This window comes from Sminthopsis crassicaudata, chromosome 1 (assembly GCF_048593235.1).
Source record: "Sminthopsis crassicaudata isolate SCR6 chromosome 1, ASM4859323v1, whole genome shotgun sequence".
In the NCBI taxonomy this organism is placed as follows: Eukaryota; Metazoa; Chordata; class Mammalia; order Dasyuromorphia; family Dasyuridae; genus Sminthopsis; species Sminthopsis crassicaudata.
The window spans coordinates 107,950,078-107,977,897 of NC_133617.1; the positions used below are offsets into that span (position 1 = coordinate 107,950,078).

Sequence of the window (27,820 nt, forward strand, 5' to 3'; positions counted from 1 at the left end):
CATAAACATCATGTATAAAAAAACAGAAGCATCATTCATGGTCTAGCACCATGGGAGCAAAGAGTACAAAATGTGACCCTAATTGCTATTAGAAAGGCCATAAAAGGGAATAGATTATTATTATGAATGTAAGGGGATGAGGAGTGAGGGGGAAAGAGTAAGCTTCATTTGGTACTTCCTGTTTTAATTATTATTCTTGCTAATCTAAGAATCCCTAAAGAAACCAGCTCAGTGGTTTCAAGGGCTGTTAGTGCACTGAGACAATGGTCTACTGGCACAAGCTTCCCAGAATCCTTAATGCTCTAAAGTATACAAAAACAATATTATTGAGTACCTACTATGTGCCAGACCTGGGTATAAAAAGACATAAATAGCACAGTTCCCGCCCTCAGGGAAGCCAAAATCTAAGTATCAGTCAGAAAAGCATTTCTTTATAAAGTGTTAACTTTTTCTTGATGCTGCAGGTACTGGAGAGATATAGAAAGGCAAAGACAGACTTGTTCCCTGCTCTCCAGGAGTTCACCATCTAATGGAGTAGAACATGCAATGGAGAAGAATATATAAGAAGTATACAGGATCACTTGGTAATAATCATCAAAAGGAAGGCACTAACATGAAGGGGAATGGGGAAAAGTTTCTTGTAAATGGCGGAATTGTAGTTAGAATCTGTAGGATTCCAGGGAAGCAGGGAAGTAAAGGTGAGGCATAGCCATCCAAGCATGGGGGATATGTGGTGTCTCCCCAGACCACTTGGAGAAATAGTCTGAAGGCCAGTGCCACTGGATCACAGAGGAGATAACAGGAGCAAGAAGTCTGAATGGTAGCAAGGACCAAGTGATAAAGGTCTTTGAAAACCAAATGACAAGAAGTCACTATTATTTACTAAAGAGAGGAGGAACAGAGATAGCCCTGTCCTGGCTTCTGAGTAAAAGGCATCATTTTTTTTTGATAAGCACAGCTGTGTTTCACCACAGGTTCAACGTACAATACTCTTCCAACAGATAACTAGACTCTTCCAATGTTTAAAACTCTTTTAATAGAATCTTTTCTCAAATAACGATTTCTTATCTAAGCAGATCTTACTCATTCAGAAATTAAAATTGTGGATGTGACACTATACCATGGTAGTTACAAAGCCAAAGTCCTTTTATATAGCCCATTGACTTTCACCTTCGATATGTGTAAGAAAAGGAATGAACTCTGGATGAAACTGCATGTGCTGACATAGGGATACCCATAAGCCATTTCACACTAAAGGAAAAACAATCAGAGTCCTGGGAATTAGCCTTTATGTAACAGAAATTCTATTCAGCTACAATCCAAATGTAAATTCCTCCAAAGTCTTCCTAGGAATTAAACACAAACATACTTCTTGTAATTTAATCCTCAAAGACAATAAAGTAAGAATTGCATCAGGCTTACTACTTTCATCCCCTTCCCCAAGCAAGCTATAGTTAACAAATATATTTATACTTATATTGATATACACATACATATACACACATATCCTCATATATATCTTTCCTATGCCTGCTGACCTTTTGCTTTAATTCTGCTCCTAATTTGCCTTATTATTGTTTAACTTCCCCATACACATGGATCCCTCTCTTGTCTTTTTTTCCTTACCCTTTGCTTTCCCTTCTATCCATCCCTCCACCATTTCTTTATGGATTTTGGAGGGTACCATATCCTTCATGATATATATGTAGTGTTGCCTATTGAACCCATTCCCAAGGCAACTAAATTTTTAGAACAAGTCCTCCTCCTCCTTCTAATGCCTTCACATCTATTCTTCCTCTACACAGCTGTATAAAGTATTATTTTTTCTATTATTTTTTTATCTTAACTCTGCCCCAATCTTTCTTTTAATTGATGTCACTCAAACATATGATATATATTGCTTACCCTAAAATGTTAAGTTCCTTGAAATTGATTTTTGATATTGGCTCTTAAATGTTAAATTTTCTTTTAAGTTCATGTTTGGTTGATAGAAAGTCCTGAAAATCTGCAAGTTCACTGAATGTCCATTTTTTCTCATTCAACAAGATAGATAATTTTGCTGGCCAATATTTTTGGCCACAGGCCTATTTCTTTTGGTTGTCAGCAAATATAATTCCAGCACCTGCAGTCTTTTATTGTGGGTGCTGATAAGTTCTATATAATTCTAAGTATAGCACTAGCATATTTCAATTGTTTTTTTTTTTCTTGCTTCTTACAAACTTTTCTCTTTAATCTGGGGATTTCAAAATTTGGCAACACTATTCTTATGTGTTTTCTACAAAACACATTTCCTTGATTTACTTGATGTGGTAATTGGTAGATTTTTTTCTGTTTCTATTTTCCCCTCATGCCAGGATAATTTTCTTAGATTATTTCTTATATTATTGTGTAAGGGTTTTTTGGTCACAACTTTCAGGCAGTCCAATTATTCTTATATTTTCTCTTCTTGACGTAGCCTCCAATCTGTCATTTTTCTTAACTTTCACATTCTGTTCCATTTTTTTCATTCTTTAGAATCTTTTTTGTTATTTCTTGGTCTTTTACAGTTTCACTGGCTTCCCCTTGCCTGATTCTAATTTTCAAAGAGTTATTTTCATCTTTTAAACTGTGTATCTTTTTTTCTAATTGATTAACTTTTTTCATATACTTGTTTTTCTTGGATTTTTTCCCCCTCAATGTCTCTCATTTGATTTTTAAATTATTTTTTGTTTTTTGAGTTCTTTTATAAATTCTCTCTGGGCAGGGAGCCATTTCAGATTACTCTTTGGTATAGAAGCTTTTTTTTTTTTTTTTTTTTTTTTTTTTTTGCTTAAGTGTCTATCCTCTGATGATGAACCCCCATCTTCCCTGTTTTTATTCTAAGTTTCTACAGTGGGTCCTTTCTTCTTTGCTGATTCTTTTTTTTTTTTTTTTAATAAGAGGTATTAGTGTAGTAGTATTAAAGAGGAACCTTTAACTGTGAGGTGGAGGGAGACTTCACTTCAGTTCTCCCCTCTGACCTGGAACTCCAAACCAAGAGCTTCACCCTTTAGCAAGTGGTAGCAGCCAGCAGCAGCCCTTCCCCCCCCTGCTTCTGCACTCCTTGAGAGCTGATTCCTTCTTGCCCAGGGCTACATCTCTGCAGCACAGCTGGGCCCCCCATTCCTGATCAATCAAGGTTCCCTCAGTCTTCCCAAACTCAGATTCCCAACTCCGCATGCAATCCAAAAGGTGAAAGTTTCTGTGGTTTCCCCTGAGGCTCCAAACCCAGCTTTCCCTAGGGCTCCTCACCAGGTGATTCTGATTCGAGGTATTTGCACTTCACACAGGTTAATCTCAGGCCTCAGGTCTTTCTTCAGATCTTCTCAGGTTGTAACAGGAGAACTGCAGTTCAACCCTAAATCTTCTCGATTTTTCACCAGTCTATATTCTCCCTGAGGTACATAATTGTTCTATTTGTGGGGATAATTGGGAGAGCTTTAAATTTAGTAACCTATCCTGCCATCTTTCCAGAATCTCCATGCCCCCCCCCCTTTCCAGGGAGAAAGTTTTAACGCCAAATAAAAAGTTAGGTGCTTTGAAGTAGCTCAGTAAAAACCTGCAATGCAACCAAGTAATTCTAGGTCCATCCTGATGAGGAAAGAAGAACAAAGTAAATAACTGAAATTTACAGATTCAACAAATAAATATTTCATTTTAGTGATGAATATATATGATATATATATATATATATTCATCATATGTCTATGTATTTGTTTATGTGCATAGTACATGTATACTCACATATAATTCCTACCCATTCTTCAAGGCTAAGGAAGAAGTTTCATGATCTTCATGAATCATGTTCTGGTTGTCCCAGAAGCAATCTCTCCCATATGATAAAAATTTGATTCTTTTGCACTTATGCAAAAACAATTATAAATACTAAGGAAAGAATCTTTCTGTTAGAGTCTAAGATTCCCCAAGGGCAGGAATTCTTCTCTGCATATGTCCAAGAATAGTGATGCTGGGTGGTAATGATGATGATGATGATGATGATAACTCACACATATATGGTACTTTATCAGTTTATCAAAGTACTTTGTACATAATAGATACTCATCAAATATTATGTTAATTTAAAGTGAAATACTAAAACTGAAAGACCTAGTTCTCTTAAATTACCATTGTTCATTGAACACCTTATTAAAAAGTGGATTTTCCAAATGTTAAGAATGAACTGAAATATAGCACTTAACTGATAAAGAAGCATTTAATCTCATATCATTTACTCCATTAAGGACAAATGGAGAACAGGAAAAAAAATAATCCTTATACTGTAATTTTTTTAATAAGATAAAATATTTCTATGAGACTATCAAAGAAAATTGGCTTAATGTTCCTGAAATATTTTCTCATTATAGAGATGATTATTACTGTTTATAGTTAAACCAATCAGTTACTTAAATTCACATAATACTAATGTCCTAACATAAGCACTTGATAACTTTTCCCTTACATTACTCACTTTCACATTTCTTTCAGTCAGTGAAAGCTAAAATATCTTTGCTCAAAATATTTGAAAAGTTAAATAAATTCTAAGATTATTCTACAAATCTTAGAACAAGAAATGCAATGATTATATATTGAAGATTCTCCCTATAAAATTAAAATATAATTGTTTTGTAACTTCAAAAAGTCCTATTTTGAATTAATGGGGGGAAAAAGATTCAAAAATTCACATTTAATCATATGAAAAGGTCATTATGTTCAGGGAAAAAACTGTAGATGTTTGAAGAATGTAAAATTTGTAAAGTGAGACATCTCAGTGACATAAAGTAAGGTGAGGAATGTGAAATCCTTCAGAAATCACAATAGCACTTTAAAAGGAAATTACTCAGCTTTCACACTAAGGAAACTAATAGAAAGAGAAAGCACATTTTACACTACAGTTTAACATTCCAATACTGCCTGGGAAAATGTCATTTGAACTAATGACATAAGAGGAAAAGTACACATATATAACAATAGTTATGCAATATGCCATTTTATAAATATCCAATTTTTAAAAAGACAGAATCAGTATAACAATAATCAGTAGCTATTAACTTAAAAAAAACAGTAAATACCATTTTATTTATAAACCAGATTAAATATATATATATATATTTAAATTTATATATATAATTTATATATATAAATTTATATATATATATAAACAATACATGTATACTTTTTTTTGTATTTTATTTTTTATTATAGCTTTTATTTACAAGACATATATGAATGGGTAATTTTTCAACACTGACCCTTGCAAAAACTTCTGTTCCAATTTTTCCCCTCCTTCCCTCTACCCCCCCCCAGATGGCAGGCAGTCCCAATGTACACATTCTTAATAAATGAGTTTCAGTGCTGAAAATGGTCAGACATTAAAGACAAGGTCACCTGAAGTTGTCTTATTATGGGATTTCAATGATTCAGGAAGAGAGAGTGAGGCTGACTACTTTGTGAAACTCTGCCTCACTTAAATGCAATTCACTTGCAAGGCAAGACATTTACCGTGATGTCATTGTTCCTCTTTGGAAAAACTAAGGACAAACATTATCTGATAGGACAGTCATATGTTTACCTTTTTTTTTTTTTTTTTTAAGTCAGTCAAACAATAATCTGTCAATTAATAAACCCTATGAATATAAAGGCAAAAGACAATGCTGATTCTCAAAGAGCTCACATTCAAATCGGAGAGACAACAAGCAAACAATTACATATATTCAAGATAAACTGAAAATGATAAACAAAAGGAGGACAACTAGCATATTATCTAAAATAATCCAGGCTCTATGATTTTACATTCAAATAACCTAATAATTTAACATTAATCCTCAATTGCTAACGTGTTATTTGGGCCCATAGTTAAGTAGAAAAGCAAAGCAAAGAGCAATCCTGCCCCCTTGTGGACAAGATTTCAAGGAGCAGAAAGTCTTTAGACTTCCATCTGGACCTGCTAACTAACTTCACAGAATTGTTGGGAAGATCAAGTTGGAAATTATCCATAAAGCATGTTAATCACAGGAAGTGTTTAATAAATGTTTATTCTCTGCCCCTCCCCTTTTAAAACCTTTTCCTGGTCATGAGCTTGGCCATGTTCCTACTGATCCACACAAGTTATTATAATACTACTCTTTTTATCTGGTGGCAATCACTCAAATTTCTAGAATAATGTCCAGAAACAAACTCAGAAAAGCTAGTCTTATATACCAATAAAGTGACCAGGAAAATAATGGATTAAAATTCGGGGATTAAACTCTGACAATGACTCACTATATGTCTTTAGATCAAAGATTCAGAATTCTTAAGCCAAAAATAACATCAGAGGCTATCCAGTGCTACTCTTCAATTTCTAAATGAATAAACTAAAGCTCAGAGTGCATAAGTGAGCTGAGCAAGGCTATGTTAGCATTAACACAAGTGATTTTATTTTCTAGGCTTTAGTTTTCTCATCGATTATATGAAGCTGTTGGAAAAATTAGATCCACAAATGTCACTTTTTCTGTCTAGGACACACATCTATGCTACATATATGCGTTAAGTCAGATGCACAATCCAGCCAGTCTCCTAGTCAGAACTCCTCTCACTCTATCTAATCAATTCTCAAATGTTGTTGATGCAATCTCCACAAGAATCTCATGCATCAGATGCCCATCAATTGAGGAATGGCTAAATAAGGTATAAATTATCGTTAATGAAATGGAACATTATTGTTCTATGAGAAATGATGAACAGGAAGACTTCAGAAATGCCTGCAAAGGTTTACATGAACTAATGCTGGGTAAAATGAGCAGAACCAGAACATTGTACACAGTAACAGCAAGATTATGTGATGATCAACTATGATAGATTTAGTTCTTCTGAGCAATACAATGATTCAAGACAGATCCAGCAGATTTGAGATAGAATATGCCATCTATACACAAAGAGATAACTAAGGAGACTGAATTCAGTTCAAAACATGGTATTTTCATCTTTTTGTTTGCTTTTTTCTCATGTTTTTTCCCTTTTGTTGCTTTTTCTTTCACAGCATGATTAATATGGAAATATGGTTTGAATGATTTGTACATTAGCCTATACAGGATTACTTGCTGTCTTGGGGAGGAGGTGATAAAAGGAGGAAGAAAAAAATTTGGAGCACAAAATTTTATAGGAATGAGTGCTGAAAACTATCTTTGCAAGGGGGGGGGGGGGGGCTGGTAAGTGGAGCAGTAGATAGAGCACTATCCCTGAAGTCAGGAGGACCTGAGTTCAAATCTAGCTTCAGATACTTAACACTTCTAGCTGTGTGACCTTAGGCAAGTTACTTAACCCCAACTGCCTCAGCAAAAAAAAAAAAAAATGAGGAAAGGAAAGAAAACTATATTTGCATGTAGCTGGAAAAATAAAATACTATTGAAAATTTTTAAAAAGTTCACCCTTCCTCCCTTTTGCCTTTTTTTTTTTACTCCTCTAATTTATTTATGATATTACCCTTTACTCCTAAATATAGATTTGCAGTTTATCTTGGTGTATTTATGAGATTACCATCTATACTAGAGAATTCAAATACAGCATCAAAAGTCAAAATATGATCTTCCCTGCTTTGCTATAGTCATCATATTCATTACATACAGCACATTAATATTCCTTTATAATATAATCACAATTTTCTTGTTTCCCAATAGATGGATATCTACTATTTCCCATTCTTTGCTTTCTAAAGTACTGGTATAAATATTCTGGTGTTTTAGGGGCTTATTTATCATTAAGAGCTTCCTTGGGGTATAAATTTAGAAAATCTCTTAGACAAAGGGGATGGACATTTAAGATACTTTATATGCATAATTCCAAATTACTTTCCAAAAAGGTGGTACTGATTCACAGCTCTACCAAAAAAGCACTAATGTGCCAATCTTCTCACAACCTTTCCAAAACTATTTCTATTTTGTGCCATCTTTGCCAATTTGCAGTATGTAAGATGAAACTACAAAGTGTTGAACTTCTCTTGTTTTTCTTGCTATTAGTGAATTAGAGCATTATTTTATATTGTTGTCAATAGCTGACTATATATATATATATATATATATATATATATTTTTTTTTCCCCCCCCTGAAGCAATTGAGATTAAGTGACTTACCTAAGGTCACACAGCTAGGTGGTGTTAAGTGTCTGAGACCCAATTTGAACTTGGGTCCTCCTGACTTTAGGACTGATGCTCTCACTACTATGCCACCTAGCTGCCCTGCTGGCAATACTTTTGACAGCAATTTGTTCATAGTCTTTGATCACTTCTCTATTGGGAAATGGATTTGGGTCACATATATAGAAATATCTCTAAATATAGATAATTATATCAATATCACTATACATAGATATGTGTATATTTATATATAATTAATCACATAATATATGTTAGATAAAAATACCCTGATCAAAAAAAGTTGATAAAGATTTTTTCCTTTTTGACTGCTTTCTTGAGTGAACCAATTCTCTTTCTGTACTAAGTTCTATGTAATCAAAGTTATTTATTTTGTCTTTTGCAATTGTCTCTATACCTTAAATCTTTAAGAATATATCAGCCTTGGGGCAGTTAGGTGGTGCAGTAGATAGAACACCAGCTCTTAAGTCAGGAGAATCTGAGTTCAAATATAGTCTCAGACACTTAACACTTTCTAGTGTTGTGTGACCCTAAGCAAATCACTTAACCCCAATTGCCTCAAAAAAAAAAAAAAAAAAAAAGAATATATCAGCCTACAACCTGGGCCACTCTGGTCCTATAGTTATCCATCACCACCCCTGGGAGAAAGGACAGGACTATGTCAAATATGGAAAAATATCTATTTAACCTAAAGTTTGCTGCAAAAGAGCTTAATAGTAATGCCCCCGCCCCACTGTAATAAAGTAGAAAAAGTTGAAAAGTCTAAGATTAAATAGGCCTTAGTGGACAAATTTAAAGACCAGTTTGAAAAGTGAGACGTTCAAACATAACAAAAGGAAGATACCTCAAGCAGTAACACAATGCTAACAACTCCACAAAACCATGTACATTTGTGCCTTCAAGAAATGGCAGATGAAGCAGCCCTTGATCTCAATATGGAGCTCCCACAGGATTAGAATGATTCTGTTGGCACAAGGGTTACTTTAACAAAACAGTACAATCATAGAGACTCACCGGCTTCCATGATCAAATGTTACACAAAGAACCTGAAGCTGTTATTTATTACATTTATGTCTGAAACCTCCCACGTGTGTATTTGTATGTGTGTGAACACACACACACATAAAACATGGAATGTTCAAATACTCTTGGTAGAAGAAGATGCTTTGAGCTTGCAGTTCTTTACAGATATGTTTGACAGAATTTGCATTCTTACTAGAGTTTTTGATTCCAAGAAATAAAGATATCTTTTACAAGTGTCTTAGATTGAAACTAGAATTTAACAAATACTGTTTGAAGTATCTTCATTAAACATTGAAACAAAATTCTAGTACCCATAAGACTTCATCTCCTGTTTAGAATCTTTAGCTCCTAAATTGAAACATTTTAAATCCTATATTCTTTTTTATTTTTATACAAATAGGTCCTTTCCCTTTTTCTGGATGTCTTTGGGACACAGACCTAGCAGTGTTATTGCTGGATCATAGGGTTTACACAGCTTAATAGCCTTTTGAACATAGTTTCAAATTGCTTTCTACAAGAGTTGGATTGGTTCGCAACTCCTCCATCAACAGTACATAAGTGTCCCAGTTTTCCTACATCCCTTCCAACATTGTAACATTTTCCTTTTTGTCTTTTTAGTCATTCTGATAGGTGTGAGCTCGTAACTCAGAGCTGTTTTAATTTGCATTTCTCTGATCAACAGTGATTTAGACCATTTTTAAAATAGTCCCATTTTTCTAAATCTAGCTTTAACTATAACTCTGGTTTTCTTTTTAAAATAATTTTCTTTTTTCTTTTCAATCAATAAAAATTCTCCTTTTGACCTTTCTTCCCACAAATTGAAAATAAAAGAACAAAACCCTATTACAAATATGTAGTTAAGCAAAACAAATTTCCAAACTGGTTATGTTCTACAACCCACCCCCCAAAAATCTATACTTCATTGTATATCTTTACCACTCTATCAGAAACTGAGTAGTACATTTCATCATTAGTCCTCTGGAACTATGACTGGTCATTGTGGTGATCAGAATCCTAATTACTTCAAAGTTATTTGGTTTTAGCTTGTTGCTGAATAAATTCATGTTTACTTTTTTATGTTTCTTTAACTCTTGCATTTGAACTTCAAAATTTCTCTGCACTCTAGTATTATCATCACAAATTCCTAGGAGCCCTTTATTTCTTTAAAGCTTCTTTTTTTGTTTTGAGGCTTATGCTGAATTTTGCTGGGTGAATTATTCTTTATTTTAAGTCTATGTCCTTTGTCTTCTGGAATATTCTATTATAAGCTCTCTATTCTTTTGTAATGGTGACTGCTAAATCATATATGAGACTGACTATGGTTCCTCTATAACTGAATTCTTTTTCTCTAGTTGATTATAATATTTTTTTCTTTAACCTAAAGTTCTGAATTTTGACTATGATTTTTTGTGGAAGCTTTTATTTTGGATCTTCTTTCAAATGACAAGTAGATTCTTTCTAATTCCACTTTACTCTCTGGTTCTAAGAGATACAGGTAGTTTTCTTTCCAGATTTCTTGAAATGATATCTAGGTTCTTTTTTTTTTAGGGGTGTAGGGGTTGTCACAGCTTAGAGTTATCCAATGATTCTTAAACCTTTTCTCTTTGCTTTATTTTCTAGGTCAGTTATTTATACTATGAATTACCTTATATTTTCTTTTCCTTCCAGTGTTTTGACATTTAAAAAATAGTTCTTGTTAAATGATAAAGCCAATGGATTCTCTTTACTCCATTCTAATTTTCAGGGAGTTTGTGCTTACACAAGGTTTTATCCCTTCTGCAATAAGCTGCTAATTCCCTTTCAAATTCTTTCTTCAATAGCTCTAATTTCTTTTCTAACACTCATTTTATTTTAAAAATTTCTACCTATTTCTAATTACATCTTTATTTTTTCTTGTTCATCTCTCCCAAGAATTCTAGCTGAACTTGTACTCAACCTGTGTTTTCTTTGATATCAATATTCTTTAATATTGATTACTGTTGAGAGTAGTTCTCTTATGGCTTTGCATCTTGAGTGTTATGGTAGGTTTTTATTTTGAATTTGCAAATTTTTCTAACCTACTTCCTAATTTCAGACTTGATATTAAGGGTTAGATTTAAACACTTCTGGAATAAAAGGTGTAGACTACTCTTATCACTACTTTCTTAAGGATATTGACTATTCTTATTCCAGGATCTCAAGGACAACTCAAATTGTGAATCTACAATCAATGCCCCCAAAGGGGTCTGATCCAGGGCAAAGTTTGATCACTGATCCGAGCTCTGCAAGTTTCCTGACCTGAGTTTGGGTCAGAGAAAGAATAGAGTGCTGCTAAACTTGGCCTCTTTCAACTAGCTAAGAACCTCTCATGGTTCAGAATGATATAACTGCATGATCCCCTTTGGGATAGAATTTCTGCCTTTTTTATTCCTGTGCAGACTCCATATGGGTCTAGGAGCTGGAACTGAGACCATACTACTAGTATATGAGGCTGCTGTGGTTGCTTCTGAACTTCTCTCTCTCAGTGTACAACCAATGCTTCCACTGTTCCCTACCCAAGAATACCATCCATCCCTGGGTTTGGATCCTCCCAGTCTCTCTTAGAATTGGGACCCAGAACTGGGGTATAGGCAACACTGCCACCTATCCTGATAACACTGGTACCCTGATACAGGTCTAAGACTTCCTTTTGCTCTAGGTAGCACAGCTTCTCCTCATCAATGGAGTACTCTGCAAACATATTCTTCACCAGGCTCTATTGACAGTATCAATAGACATCTCTGACACTCTCTTAACAAACCAAACTGGAAAACTATTTTCCTTAGATTCAGTCAGGATTCAGTCTAGCACATTTTCTAAACCTGTTGGGAGAAATATTAGAAGAAGCTCATTGCACTGCTTCCTGCCATACCGTCTTGGGACTGTCTTCCCAAAGATTTTTTTAAAGAATGTTTTACTTAAAAAAAAAAAAAAAAATTATATATATATATATATATATAATTTTATTCCCAATTACATGTAAAAACAATTTTAAACATTTGTTTTTTAAAAATTTGAGTTCCATAAAACTAACAATATCTTAAGTTACCAAATTCTAAGAAGCTATATGTGGTATTAATTTAAACCAGCTTTTCTCTATAATATCCAAAATTTTTTCTGAAATAAATGTAACAAATCAGTAAAACAATCTGAACAAAAGTTTACAGAGAATGGAAATAAGAGGACAACCAGTTCAACTCTCTCACTCTATAGGCAACTGAGGTCCTTAAAAGGGAAAGGACTACCCTAAGATAATAGAATTCCAGGTGTCCTGACCCCAGAGCAATATTCCTTCCCCTCTATATATCATTATGCTTTTCTATTAGAATGCATATACAGAATAAATAATCAGTTTAGAAAAATTACTTGCTTGTGTCTCTACTGGATCTGTCCCAAAGAAATCATAAAAAAGGGAAAAAGATCCACATGTACAAAAATGTTTGCAGCAGCCCTTTTTTTAGTGACAAAGAACTGGAAATTGAGTGGATGCTCATCAATTAGGGAATGGCTGAGTAAGTTATGGTAGATGAATGTTATGGAATATAACATTCTATAAGAATATATGATAGAAAACATCAGCAGAATGGTTTTAGAAAGACCTGGAGAGACTTACATTAACTGATGCTAAATGAAGTAAGTAGAACCAAGAGAACATTGCACACAGCCACAAGAAGATTATGTGAAGATCAATGCTGATGGATGTGGCTCTTTTCAATAATGAGGTAATTCAGACCAATTCCAATAGACCTGTGATAGAGAGAGTCCATCGACATACAGAAAGAGAATTGTGCAGATTGATTATGGATCACAATGTAGTATTTGCACCTTTCTTGTTGTTTGCTTTTTTTTTTTTTTTTTTCATTTTTTTCCTTTTTGATTTTTCTTGTGCAGCATGATAAATGTGGAAATATGTAAAAAGAATTGTACATGTTTAACATATACTGGCTTGCTTACTGTCTAGAGGAGGAAGTGGGGTGAAGTGGGGAGAAAAACTTGGAACACAGGGTTTTGAAAGGATGAATGTTGAAAACTATCTTTGCATTATTTTGAAAATTAAAAGCTATTGTTAAAAAAAAATTTTAAAGAAAAAAAATTGAGTTCCATATTCTCTCCCTCCTTCCATTCCTTCCCTTATCTCTGAGAGGAGAAGCAATTTTAAAATATCATTAGAAAGATAAACAAAATGAAAACAGTATGCTTAAATAGGCATTCAAACTCCATCAATTCTTTCTCTAGAAGTGAGTCCTTTGGAACTCTCTTATATCACTATATTGCTAATAACTTAAGTCATTCACAGTTCATCGTACAACATTGCTGTTATTGTAGTCCGTGTTCTCCTGGTTCTGTTCACTTCACTCAGCATTAGTTCATAAGTCTTTCCAAGTACTGAAATCATCTACTTTGTATTCCATTACAATCATATACCATAGCTTGTTTAGTCATTCCCCAACTAGCTTGAACCCATTTTCCAATTCTTTGAAAGACAAGTTCAGAGTTAGGGAAAGTTTTTAATTGTCAAGTTAAATAGAAAAACCATGACATTTTTCTGTAAACCCAGAACTGGCCATCTTGGATCTACAGAAATAAAGCTAGTTAATAAAAGTTGTATAATTGCCAAAAATATTTTTAGTAGATTCTGAAGGTTTTGAGATTTTTTCATTAAGTTGCCACCACAAAAACAGCTGCTATAAATATTTCTGTACAAAGAGGTCTTCCTCTTCGTTTTTTTTTTTTTTTTTTTTTTTAATCTCTTTGGATACAGAACTCTAAAGAGATTTCTAAAAAGGTAAAAAGAAATTTTGAGAATTATATTTCTGCCACAAAGATATATAAAGAACACATGTATAATTTGTCCTAGAAACCAGAGGTAGAAAGGAAATTATATCCAAAAAAAAGGGTAAAGTGGTGGTACTACATCTCATGAAGAGGCAAAGGTAACCTATTATATCTGAAAGAAAGGAGGGGGATGAACATAGTGTGTATCAACTGACATTTTCAATTTAGGATGAAACTTCTTCCATTCATTGAAAAGTGGGTGGGAAGGAATAAGCTAAGGGGAAGGGAATATAGAAATTGTGAGGAAAAGGAGTAAAATAGGGGAAGGAACTTTAAGGTGGGGGAGGGATACTAAAAAGGGAGGGCTGTGAAAAGCAAGTGGTGCTCACAAGTTTAATACTGGGGAGGGGGGTAAGAGGGAAGTAAAGGAGAAAAGCATAAGCAGGGGTTAACAGGATGGCAAGCAATATAAAATTAGTTATTCTAACCATAAATGTGAATGGGATAAACTCCCCCAAAAAGAGGAAGCAGTTAGAAGACTGGATTAAAAGCCAGAATCCTACTATATGTTGTTTACAGGAAATACACCTGAAACAGGGTGATACATTCAGAATAAAAGTAAAAGGGTGGAGCAAAATCTACTATGCTTCAGGTGAAGCCAGAAAAGCAGGGGTAGCCATCCTCATCTCAGATCAAGCAAAAACAAAAACTGATCTAATTAAAAGAGATAAGGAAGGGCATTATATCTTGCTAAAGGGTAGCATAGATAATGAAGCAGTATCAATATTAAACATATATGCACCAAGTGGTGCAGCATCTAAATTTTTAAACGAGAAATTAAGAGAGCTGCAAGAAGAAATAGACAGCAAAACATAATAGTGGGAGATCTCAACCTTGCACTCTCAGAATTAGATAAATCAAACCACAAAATAAATATGAAAGAAATCAAAGAGGCAAATAGAATACTAGAAAAGTTTGATATGATAGATCTTTGGAGAAAGCTAAATGGAGTCAGAAAGGAGTACACTTCCTTCTCAGCAGTTCGTGGAACCTATACAAAAATTGATCATATACTAGGAAATAAAAATCTCAAAATCAAATGCAGTAAGGCAGAAATAATAAATGTATCCTTTTCAGACCACAATGCAATGAAAATTACATTCAATAAAAAGCCAGGGGAAAACAGACCAAAAAATAATTGGAAACTAAATAATCTCATACTAAAGAATGATTGGGTGAAACAGCAAATCATAGACATAATTAGTAACTTCACCCAAGAAAACGACAATAAGAAGACATCATACCAAAATGTGTGGGATACAGCCAAAGCAGTAATAAGGGGAAGTTTTATATCTCTAGAGGCCTACTTGCATAAAATAGAGAAAGAGAAGGTCAACGAATTGGGCTTACAACTAAAAATGCTAGAAAAGGAACAAATTAAAAACCCCCAGACAAACATGAAACTTGAAATTCTAAAAATAAAAGGTGAGATTAATAAAAATTGAAAGTAAAAAAAACTACTGAATTAATTAATAAAACTAAGAGTTGGTCCTATGAAAAAACCAACAAAATAGCAAACCCTTAGTAAATCTGATTTTAAAAAGGAAAGAAGAAAAGCAAATTGATAAACTTAAAAATGAAAAGGGAGAACTCACCACTAATGAAGAAGAAATTAGAACAATAGTTAGGAGCTACTTCGCCCAACTTTATGCCAATAAATTCGACAACTTAAATGAAATGGAAGAATACCTTCAAAAATATAGCTTGCCCCAGATTAACAGAGGAAGAAGTAAGTAGTCTAAATAGTCCCATTTTAGAAAAAGAAATAGAACAAGCTATTAACCAACTCCCTAAGAAAAAATCCCCAGGACCAGAGGGATTTACATGTGAATTCCACCAAACTTTTAAAGAACAACTAACTCCAATGCTATAAAAACTATTTGAAAAATTAGGGATTGAAGGAGTCCTACCAAATTCCTTTTATGACAGACATTTTACTGATACTTAAACCAGGTAGGCTGAAAACAGAAAAAGAAAATTATAGACCAATTTCCCTAATGAATATTGATGCTAAAATCTTAAAATAAAATATTAGCAAAAAGACTACAGAAAATCATCCCCAGAACAATACACTATGACCAAGTGGGATTTATACCAGGAATGCAGAGCAGGTTCAATATTAGGAAAACTATTAGCATAAACGACCATATCAATAACTAAATTAACAAAAACCATATGATCATCTCAATAGATGCAGGAAAAAAGCATTTGATAAAATCCAACATCCATTCCTACTAAAAACACTTGCGAGTATAGGAATAAATGGACTATTCCTTAAAATAATGAGCATATATTTAAAACCTTCAGTAAACATCATATGTAATGACGATAAATTGGAACCTTTCCCAGTAAGATCAGGAGTGAAACAAGTGAAACACTATCACCATTACTATTCAATATTGTACAAGAAACGCTAGCCTCGGCAATAAGAGCAGAGAAAGAGATTCAAGGAATTAGAGTAGGAAATGAGGAAATCAAACTATCACTCTTTGCAGATGACATGATGGTATACTTAGAGAACCCCGAAGACTCTGCTAAAAAGCTATTAGAAATAATTCAGAACTTTAGCAAAGTTGCAGGATGCAAAATAAATCCACATAAATTCTCAGCATTTTTATACATTACCAACACAATCCAACAGCAAGAGATACAAAGAGAAATTCCATTCAAAATAACTGTTGATAGTATAAAATATTTGGGAATATATCTACCAAAGGAAAATCAGGAACTATATGAGCAAAATTACAAAATACTTGGAATAAAAATAAAGTCAGATTTAAATAATTGGAAAGACATTAAGTGCTCTTGGATAGGGCGAGTGAATATGATCAAGATGACAATACTCCCTAAACTAATTTATTTAGTGCTATACCAATCAGACTCCCAAGAAATTATTTTAATGACCTAGAAAAAATAACAACAAAATTCATATGGAAGAACAAAAGATCAAGAATTTCAAGAGAAGTAATGAAAAAAAAATTAAATAAAGGTGGCCTAGCTGTGCCTGATCTAGAATTATATTATAAAGCAGCAGTCACTAAAACCATTTGGTATTGGCTAATAAATAGAATAGTTGATCAGTAGGTTCACAGGACAAGATAGTGAATAAAAATAGCAATCTAGTGTTTGACAAACCCAAAGATCCCAACTTTTCGGGTAAGAATTCATCATTTGACAAAAACTGCTGGGAAAACTGGAAATTAGTATGGCAGAAATTAGGCATGGACCCACACTTACCACCACATACTAAGATAAGATCAAAATGGGTCCATGATTTAGGCATAAAGAACAAGATCATAAATAAATTGGAGGAACATAGGATAGTTTACCTCTCAGACTTGTGGAGGAGGAAGGAATTTGTGACCAAAGGAGAACTAGAGATCATTATTGATCACAAAATAGAAAATGTTGATTACATTGTACAAACAAAACTAATGCAAACAAGATTAGAAGGGAAGTAACAAATTGGGAAAACATTTTTACAGTTAAAGGTTCTGATAAAGGCCTCATCTCCAAAATATACAGAGAATTGACTTTAATTTATAAGAAATCAAGCCATTCTCCAATTGAAAAATGATCAAAGGATATGAACAGACAATTTTCAGATGATTAAATTAAAACTATTTCCACTCATATGAAAGAGTGTTCCAAATCACTATTGATCAGAGAAATGCAAATTAAGACAACTCTGAGATATCATTACACACCTGTCAGATTGGCTAAGATGACAAGAACAAATAACGATGAATGTTGGATTGGCTGTGGGAAAACTGGGACACTGATGCATTGTTGGTGGAGTTGTGAAAGAATCCAACCATTCTGGAGATCAATCTGGAATTATGCCCAAAAAGTTATCAAAATACCCTTTGACCTAGCAGTGCTACTACTGGGCTTATTTCCCAAGGAAATACTAAAGAAGGGAAAGGGACCTGTATGTGCCAAAATGTTTGTGGCAGCCCTTTTTGTAGTGGCTAGAAACTGGGAAATGAATGGATGTCCATCAATTAGAGAATGGCTGGGTAAATTATGGTATATGAATGCTATGGAATATTATTGTTCTGTAAGAAATGACCAACAGGATGACTAGAGAGGGGCTTGGAGAGACTTACATCAAGTGATGCTGAGTGAAACGAGCAGAACTAGGAGATCACTATACACTTCAACAATGATACTGTGTGAGGATTTATTCTGATAGAAGTGGATATCTTCAACATAGAGAAGAGCTAATCCAATTCCAATTGATCAATGATGGACAGAATTAGCTACACCCAGAGAAGGAATACTGGGAAATGAGTGTAAACTGTTAGCATTTTTTTTGTTTTTCTCCCCAGGTTATTTTTACCTTCCAAATCCAATTCTTCCTTTGCAACAACAACAACAACAACAAAATTCAGTTCTGCACATATATATTGTACCTAGGATATACTATAAGATAGTTAATATGTATGGGAATGCCTGGGAGGGGGTGGAGGGAAGGAGGGGAAAAATTCCGAACAGAAGGGAGTACAAGGGATAATGTAAAAAATAACCTATGCATATATATACTGTCAAAAACTGTTATAATCATAAAACTAATAAATAAATAAATAAAATTAAACATCAAATAAAAATTCTCTTTGGGATACAAACCTAGTAGAGGAATTGCTGGATCAAAGGGTTATACAGTTTTATATTGGCTCAAAGAGTATAAGCAGTTTTATACTCTTTGAGTATAATTCCAAATTGCTTTCCAGAATGGTTAGTTCAGTTCACAACTCTACCAACACTGTGCCAATTTTCCCCCATCCCTTTCAATATTTACAATTTTCATTTTTGGTCATATTAGCCATTTTAATAGATGTGAGATAATATCTCAGAGATGCTTTAATTTGTATTTTTCTAATCAATAGTAACATAAAGCATTTTTTCATATGACTATAGTTTTGATTTCTTTGTCTGAAAACTGCCTATTAATATTTAACCATTTATCAATTGGTTTCCAGAGACTGAAAATGAAGTTTAAATCAAATAAGTTCCCAGGTCACTGAAATAGGTTTATCTTCACCTCTTAAGTAAATTTTTTAACCTTTATGACAAAAAAAAAAAAAATACTAATAGATTTCATTATCACATCTCCATCTCAGAATTTCTATAATTCTACAACATTCTGCTATTTGATAAAAATCACTTTATTCATCTCCTCCTCAATAAAGATAATTATTCTAAGTCATTCCAAGAGTTCAAAAACAAAAAAACAAAAACAAAAACTCCAAAACATTTTTTGGGATGGATGTCTGATAAAGATGCTGAGATCTTGCCTGTTCACCCAGATTTGATACTTGTAGAGTTCAGCATTGAAAGAAAAGGTTGGGACTCATCAATAATATGTACCTTTCTACAGTCATTCATCATTTTATTGTCTTGCTTAATAAAGCGTTTTTTCTTCAAAGTGAAGGTTGATAGTCATTTCTAGCATCAGAAGATCTAGATTTCAATCCTATTTCTGCCCCCTGTATTACTACTTGTGTAAGAATGTGTATTCATTCCTCTAGAGGCTAGTTTGTTCATTTGTGATATGAAGGAGTTGATTAGATGCTCTCTAATGTCTCTCAACCACTAAATCTTTGATTCAAAACAACAAATAAGGTTGGGATGGATGTGAAAGGAGTTTAGAACTCTCTGCTTTGGATTTCTTCTCACTCTGATATTACGTAAGTAGCTGTTATCTGGCAGTACTGGCCCAAATGAAAAAAAGATCACAAATTTCTACCTGGAAGGGACCTTAAAAGCCATTAAGTTCAACACATCCTTTTTACAGATGAGAAAACTGAAGGTGAGAGACATTAACCTTAAGCATATTGCTAATATTAAGTGAGTCAGCTAGCATCAGAGGATAGAAGGCTAGACTTAAAATCAGGAAGACCTAAGTTCAAATCTTGCCTTAGATACTTACTAGCTGTGTGACCTTGGGCAAGTCACTTAACCTCCATATGCCTCAGTTTCTTCATCTGTAAAATGAGAATAACAGCATCTGCTTCTCAGGGTTATTGTGAGAATAAAATGAGACAATATTTGGAAACATTATAAAAATTTGTTGACCTAGCTTCCCATTCTGGCTCAACTCATCCTAGCTTTTCTCCTCTTTATACCCTCAGAAGTATTTTCCTTAGTATCTGATCCTACATGGCTTATGCTAAAAATGAAACCTGCTTTGAGTGGAAAGATATGATTTATACCAGAAAGCATAAATAAATGGTTTTTTTGAAAGAAAAGCTGATTAAAAGTTGAGTCATTTTAACTAAGATTTTAAATTATGATTTAAAATAAGTTAACTTTGATCACAATTAATTATTAAAGCAGTAGGATACCTAAAGAGTACAAATATAGGTATATTATGGCTTAGCAAATTACTACAAGACTGTGTAAGAATATAGTCAGCTGGTTAATAAAATAAAGCAAATGAAAGTAACTTTTATTAAGTATCCGTTGTGCAATATAGACAGAAATTTTCAAAGGCAATTTCTGGGGAAGAGAGAAAATATGCTCTATGGAATTTCAGTCTAATAAATCTAAGTATTTCATATTTTCATATGTTTCATTCAGTGACATTTCGGGGAGGAAAAACTTCCACCTTCAAAATCAATTATGGTATAAAATAATTAAGCAAGCCAAAATACATATCACACTACAAAATATAAACAAAAAGAAATGTATTTTGAAATATTACTCACTCTGAGTTACCACAAGATCTAGGGCAGTGTTGGTGACACTTTGCATTCCTGTAACAATATAAGCTTCACAGTTTTTCAGGGAGCCAAGAGCACTGTCCACATTGTTGATTAAAACCCATGGAAAATCATCTGAATTCTCTGGCATCCTGAAATTGTTACCTGTATTTTCAAAAAAAAAAAAAATCATAAAAAGCAAGTTTTAAGAAATAAAGTATTAAAAGCACAGAAAAGAATAAGTATCCAAATGAATGCATGTAAAGCCCCAATAATTCTTATATTAAAAATTAATAGATAGCATTGTAAATAATTTTCAGATGATAGTCTAAAACAACATATCAAAATCCAAAGAATATCCAGAAATTTTCTATACTCCAATCCTTCCCCTCACACTAAAGAATTTAAACATGTATGTGCTTACTCTAGAGGAGGCATTAATCAATATTTGTTGATCACTTACTACAAAAAGGATAAAAAGTGCCCTATTGAGGCAGTTAGGTAGTGCAGTGGATAGAGCAGCAGCCCTGAAGTCAGGAAGACCTGAGTTCAAATTTGGTCTCAGACACTTAACACTTATCTGTGTGACCCTGGGCAAGTCACTTAACCTCAATTGATTCAGCAAAAAAAAAAAAAAAAAAAAAAAATAGATAAAAGTATCCTATTCTTAAAATCCTTACCTGAAACAGAAATCAAAAAGCTTAGTCCTAATGAATATGAAACATAATGGTACAAAGTTGAATTCTTAAAACATAATACATAAAAACACAGGATTTTTTTATTGAATATAACTCACATAATTTTTCAAGATTCCAAAGCATTTTGTTTATTACTACTCTGTAATTCAAGAATTACAGGTAGCCACTTCCTTTTACACAAAATAAAATTATAACATTTAAAGAAATGAATTCACTAAGAGTTAAGTGGTTTTCAATAACATGACTCAAGCCATGATGTGAACAGTTTGGAATTTGTTCTCTTCATGTCTTCAAAAATTTTCGTATTTCTCATTCCAGCTGGTCGAGATTTACCTAAGAAATTTTAGGCCATGAGGACCTACCCAAACCATTGTTGTTACATGTCAAAGTATTCCCAGTTTCTTCTTCCTTATCACAAATTCAATATCACATATTGGTTAGTCTCTCACAGGATTTTCATTTTTATCCAGCTACCCAATTCTTTTTTACTGATGTGAATGAGAACCAGAATAGAATTATTTTTTGTTTCTTCGCTCTTTGAAAGGATGAAAATGTCACCAAGTGAAAAAATTATTAGTTATTCTATTTTTAGTAGACAGAAAACCCCATAATGACTCTATATAATTAAATCCAAGCCCCTATGACTATATCATGACTTGGAATCTATTTCCTCTATACATCTATTTCTTCTTCAATCCAGATGATCTGTAGTTTACTCTGATGACAATATCACTTGTTTTCATTGATACAGACCAAATGTTTTCTTTTTTTTTTCTTTTCTATTTTTTTTTAATATTTTTATTTACGAGATATATGCATGGCTAATTTTACAACATTGACAATTGCCTTTTGTTCTAATTTTTCCCCTCCTTTCCCCCAAATGTCAGATTGACCAATACATGTTAAATATATTAAAGTATAAATTAAATACAATATATGTATACATGCCCAAACAGTTTAAACTAAATGTTTTCAATCATGCTTCTTTTACCTCTGAGTTGCTGGATTTATTCATATTAGTTATTTTTTTCTTAATCTCTCTGTGTCCTTTTATCTGTCCTATTCTTTTTTAATAAGATATTCTCTTCTATGGTTCTTGTCAAGTAGTCTCAACGATACCTGGGAAGTTAATCCTTCCATTAGAAGTTCTAATTTGGGCAGCTAGGTGGCGCAGTGGATAGAGCACCAGCCCTGAATTCAGGAGCACCTGAGTTCAAATCTGGTCTCAGACACTTAACACTTCCTAGCTGTGTGACCCTGGGCAAGTCACTTAACCCCAGCCTCAGGGGGAGAAGAAAAAAAAAAGCAGAAGAAAAAGTTCTAATTCATTGCATTTCTTAAAATTTATGAACATAGATTTCCAAGTTCAACACTTTTGTTACTTGTTCCTTTCTTGTCTTTTTCCCCTACTTTTTTACTTGAGATAAACAGGAATTTATCTCAAATGCTAAACTTCTTTCATTACAGCTACACAATTTAATAACTGTCTTGGTATATATATACCATAGACCAGGGTTCTCAAACTTTTTAAATAGGGGCCGGTTCACTGTCCCTCAGACTGTGGGAGGGCCGGACTATAGTAAAAACAAAAGCTCACACTCTGTCTCCGCCCCTCAGCCCATTTGCCATGACCGTGGTGGCCACATAAATGTCCTCAGAGGCCGCATCTGGCCCTCAGGCCCTGCCCTAGATAATTTTCAGTTTAAGGCCCGTATGATTAAATTGACAAGAATACAGGAAAGCACATTTTTACTAGCCTTTGCTAGGTACATGCCGTTCCTGATGAGATGATCATTTCTCAACTCTAAGTGCTCATCTGGGAGTGCAGAGCCATTTCATGACAAAAGTTTGTTTCCCCAGCTCACCCACAGTTCTGGCACCATGAACCTTAGGAAAGGACTTCCTTCCCCAGTTCCTTCTGTAACCCAAGCTCTGAGAAATGTCTCAGAATGTTTCTTTCTGTTCTGTGCTACTTATCTCAGTTGCAAGTACAGGAGATTCCCCCACACATCAGGAGTGTGAGCTGGGCCCACGCACACCAGGCAGAATATCTGGTCACTGACTCCAAGCCAAGAAGCTGGGACTGCTGGAAGAGAACTGAGGAAAACTTTCCCTCCTCAGGGTGAGGTAATATAAGGAGTAGGATTACGCCTCCCCTGTATGAGGGGAATAAATGTGCATATCTATAAACATACTTTTGAAAACAAGCATTCCCCTCCCCACCCCCCAAACCCTCACACACAGCTGAAAGGAGGGGTAGATAAAAGAAAAGGCAGCGAAAGAGGCAGAAATAAAGCCCCAGAGAACCTGAGATCAGATCATACCTCAGATACTATCAACGTGATTCTGGGCAATCGCTTTAACTTCTGTCTGCTTTAGCTTCCACATCTGCAAAATGGGGATAATAACAACACCCCCATTTATTTGTAAATTTATTTATTTGTAAAGTGTTTTGCGAGCCTAAAGGCATGGAATATTATTGGATCTTAAAGTAATGGTGAAACAGACCAACCCAGGGAAAATGGGGGGAAACCTCTACAATCAGAGACGAAGTCTTATAAAATGATAGATTCCATGGAGAAAAAGATCTTGAGAGGTTTTAGAACTTTGGTCAATGAAACGATAAACCACCAGTGCACAAGCATGAGAGGATGAAAAATGGTGATTAAAAGGCCATCCATGCATCGTCAGGGATCGCCAACAGGGAATTTTTCTTACTGGGCTATGCAGCCATGGTCTTCTTCTTAAGGCTGTTTTGTTTTTTTCATTTGCTAAATGTGGGAAAGATTTTTTAGGTTAATTTTTAAAATTATGGGATATTAAAATAAACTGTTCTTTTAAAAAAAACCGGAAAGCCTCCTAAATGCGGACTGTTAGTACTTAATGATCGTCGGGCGATTCCGTGGCCCTCTCGGAGCCTCAGTATCGTCCCCTCTGCAATGAGGGATGTGCACTAGAGGGTCCCTTCTCCAGGCTCCTACCACAAGCTACGCATTTAATAAAGCACGGACAGAAACGGATCCGAGGTAAGGTCGGCCCTCCACAGTGCTCCCCATTATTAGCCCACGGCTCCTTTACCGCTTTCGCCCGCCCCGCGCTCCTTACCTGATCGCCCCCTCCAGACTCGGGCCCGCCTTAGTCGGAAGCCGCAGACAACACCTCCTGCCCAGACCCCAGATCCCGCCTCTCCTGGGTGACTATAGCGACCGGTTCGGATCTGCGCCAGATCGTACGTCATCACTAGGCGTCGATGAATTGGTTAGTCAAATAGAGGCGCTGGCCTCCCGGTTTCCTGCTCGCCGTGGTTGTTCACGTGATCCTCCCCGATCCCGCCTCCGCACTCCACCCTGTTCCAGCCAATTCTAGTCATGTGACAACCGGAGCTGCTCGGAGGTTGGGGAAGGGGTCGGCCGGGTCCTTCGGTTGGGGTGGGGGGGCAAAGGGGAGAGTGTCAAGCGCCGACCGTCCGCAGTGACGGGCTGGAAGGGCGCTGAACCCTAGCGTTCCCCTTACCCCTCAGGCCGGGACCAGCAGAGGCAGAGCCGCCCAGACCCGGCCCCGGAGCAGGGCCCGGCCCGTGACAGGTGACTGAGGGAGAGCCGGGTCCGGGACCCGGGGGGGCGGGGCGGGCCAGGCGGGAGGAGCTGGGAAGGGAGGCCTCTTGCTGCTCCGAGGCCCTTGGGACCGAGGACTCTGGAGTGAGGTGACCGTAGAGAAGAAGGCTCCTCAGGGATGAGGGGCGAGGGAGGGAGGGCAGCCTCCGGCCTGCGTGGGCGCGGGTGCAGCGAGGGAGCCTTCCCTGGGCCTCAGTTTCCTCGTATATAAAAATAACAATTAGTGACCGACGGCTTTACAGCCCCTTCCCCTGGAAACCTTACGCTTCCTATCAAACTACTCAAGTGCAGCTTGAAGAAACTGAGGCTGGGGGAGACAGTGTAAACTCGGCGTGAGTCATTAAGCTGTCGCGGACGTGTGGTTCTGACCTGCACAGAAGCCTCTTTTTCCAGGTTTAACGTCCCCGTGGGCGACTCCTCCGTTGTTGTACTGCATAAGCGGGCTTTGTTTTTAGGGGGAGACGTGTGCGTCTAAGTAAAAATAGTAAGGAAAACTGCGGAGCTTTCTAGGCTCGTGTATGGGGGCTGTGGTGAGTCTTTCTTTGTCCGAAGTAATCAAACTCTTTCCGGTATTATTGCCCATCCTGAACATGTACTGGACAGCATGCCGGTGAACGTTTTTATCATTTTTTAATCCTTTTTAGGACTTAGGAAAAACACATAGATTGAGGAACGTGGGATCGTAGGATTTAGAGCCGAAAGGAACGTCCGAGATCTTTTAGTTCATTCGCTTCCTTTTATTTTACAGATCGGAAGAGGCTTGTAGAAGTAGAAATTCAAGGAACAAAAGTGATTTTTCCATGGGCCCCAACATAGTGCAGCCAAAATTAAATGCAGATCTTCTGACTGAATCATGTTATCAATCAGGAAACATTTGTTGAGTGTTTAATTTGTGGTAGGCACTGTGCTAAGCATAGGGACCATAGTAAGAGGGAAAAAACAGTCCCTGCCCCCGAAGAACGTGCAGTCTAATAGGGGAGATAACATGCAACCAAATATGTACAAAGTTAGGCGGGTGAGTAAGAGAGATGGGAAATAACGGGTCAAAGGGCAAGCCAGGGAGGTCAGGAGTCAGATTGAGGAGGGAGAACAACACAGGCTTAAGGGGCAGCTGGAGAAAGTGCTCTGAGCTCTATGTCAGAAGACCATGTTACTGAGTCAAAGAATATGTCTAGGAGAGCAAGGTGTAAGAAATCTGGAAATACTGGAGACTGTGAGGTTATAGAGGGCTGTGAACGCCAAGCAGGTGGCTTTGTGTTTGCCTCTCGGAAGCCACTAGAGTTTATTGAGGGACATAAGAGTGAATGGCAATATCTTCATTTTAGAAAAATCACTGTAGTGGCTGAATGAAGAACAGATTGGAATGGGAACAGACTTGAGATAGGTAATGAGGGTCTGTTCTGGAGTGTCAGGGAGAAGAGGACACATTTGAGAGATGTTACAAAGGTTAAATTAACAAGTCCTGGCAACAGATTGGCTATGAGGGGTGAGAGATAGTGGGGATTCAAAAATGACTTCTGATTTGTGATCCTGAAGGACAGAGAGGGTTGTATTGCTCTCTACAGTAATAGGGAAGGTAGGAGGATAGAAGGCGTTGGAGGGAAAATAGTGAATTCTGTTTTGAACATAGTAGATTAAAGATGTCTATTTTTTTTTTTAATTTTAATTTTTTTTATTTTTGGAAAAATTTTATGCATAGGTAATTTTCCAGCATTGACAATTGCAAAACCTTTTGTTGCATTTTTCCCCTCCTTCCCCCCACCCCTCTTCCCAGATGGCAGGTTGACCAATACCTGTTAAATATATGAAAGTATAAGTTAAATACAATATGTGTATACATGTCCAAACAGTTATTTTGCTGTACAAAAAAAAAAAATCAGACTTTGAAATAGTGTACAATTAACCTGTGAAAGAAATCCAAAATGCAGATGGACAAAATTGGAGGGATTGGGAATTCTATGCAGTGGTTCATACTCATCTCCCAGAGTTCTTTCGCTGGGTGTAGCTGCTTCAGTTCATTACTGCTCTATTGGAACTGATTTGTCTCAAAAGATGTCTGTTTGACATCCAATTTGAAATGGCTTTCAGACAGTTGCAGATTATGGAAGTCAGTAGAGAGACTAGGGCAGTAAGGTAAATTTGAGCATCATCAACATAGATATGGTTATCTATGAGAGTTAATGAGTTCACTAAGTGAAGTAGTATAGAGGGAGAAAAAAAGAAGGCCCAAGGTAGAAGAGACTCCAGTGATTAGTGGCCATCGTATGGAAGAGGATCAAGTAGAGGATACAGAGGAGTGGTCAGATAGGAAAAAGGAAAACCAGGAGAAAGGTGACTTCAGCGTCTAAAGAAGAGAGTATTGAGGAACAGAAAGGGACCAACAGTATCAAAACCTGCAGTGGGGTCCAGAAGCAAGGAGCAGTGGTAAAAGGCCAATGGATTTGACAACTAAGATCATTAATAATTTGAAAGCACTCACTTTCAATGGAATGAGATAGTTGGAAGCCAAATTATAAAAGATTAGGAGGAGAGTAAAGGGAAAGTGGAGACATCTTTTTTAGATATTCTTTTTAAAGAATTAAGCTACAAAAGGCAGAAGAGATATAAAATGATTTATTTTAGGGATGAAAGGCTCAAGATAAGGAAGACATAGGAATGTTTGTAGGCATAATGAAATGAACCAATAGAGAGGGTGAGATTGAAAATAAGTGAGAGTAGGGATGACAAAGATGTCTCCAAGACACAGTTGTCACCTGAAGAAGATGGAAAGGAATGGGATC

General features: G+C 35.6%; 2 protein-coding genes across 3 annotated transcripts in view; one reads left to right on the forward strand and one right to left on the reverse strand.

The window, feature by feature from the left end:
- The window catches only part of NSMCE2 (NSE2 (MMS21) homolog, SMC5-SMC6 complex SUMO ligase), a 237,632-nt gene extending 212,945 nt beyond the window's left edge, over positions 1–24,687 (reverse strand). Inside the window, exons 1-3 of one of the 2 annotated variants that reach the window (XM_074265787.1) lie at positions 24,532–24,612; positions 23,751–23,814; positions 20,735–20,893 (exon numbers count right to left, since the gene is read on the reverse strand). In XM_074265787.1, coding sequence (XP_074121888.1) covers positions 20,735–20,879 — 145 coding nt within the window. In that variant the 5' untranslated portion in view covers positions 20,880–20,893; positions 23,751–23,814; positions 24,532–24,612. Of the gene's footprint in view, positions 1–20,734; positions 20,894–23,750; positions 23,815–24,531 lie in introns of both variants that reach the window. The other variant, XM_074265779.1, reaches the window with a different exon arrangement.
- A 185-nt stretch (positions 24,688–24,872) lies between these two features.
- The window catches only part of WASHC5 (WASH complex subunit 5), a 68,830-nt gene continuing 65,882 nt past the window's right edge, over positions 24,873–27,820 (forward strand). The window contains exon 1 of the mRNA XM_074265766.1: positions 24,873–25,010. The gene's annotated coding sequence lies outside the window, so the exon portion shown is untranslated. The remainder of the gene's footprint in view (positions 25,011–27,820) is intronic.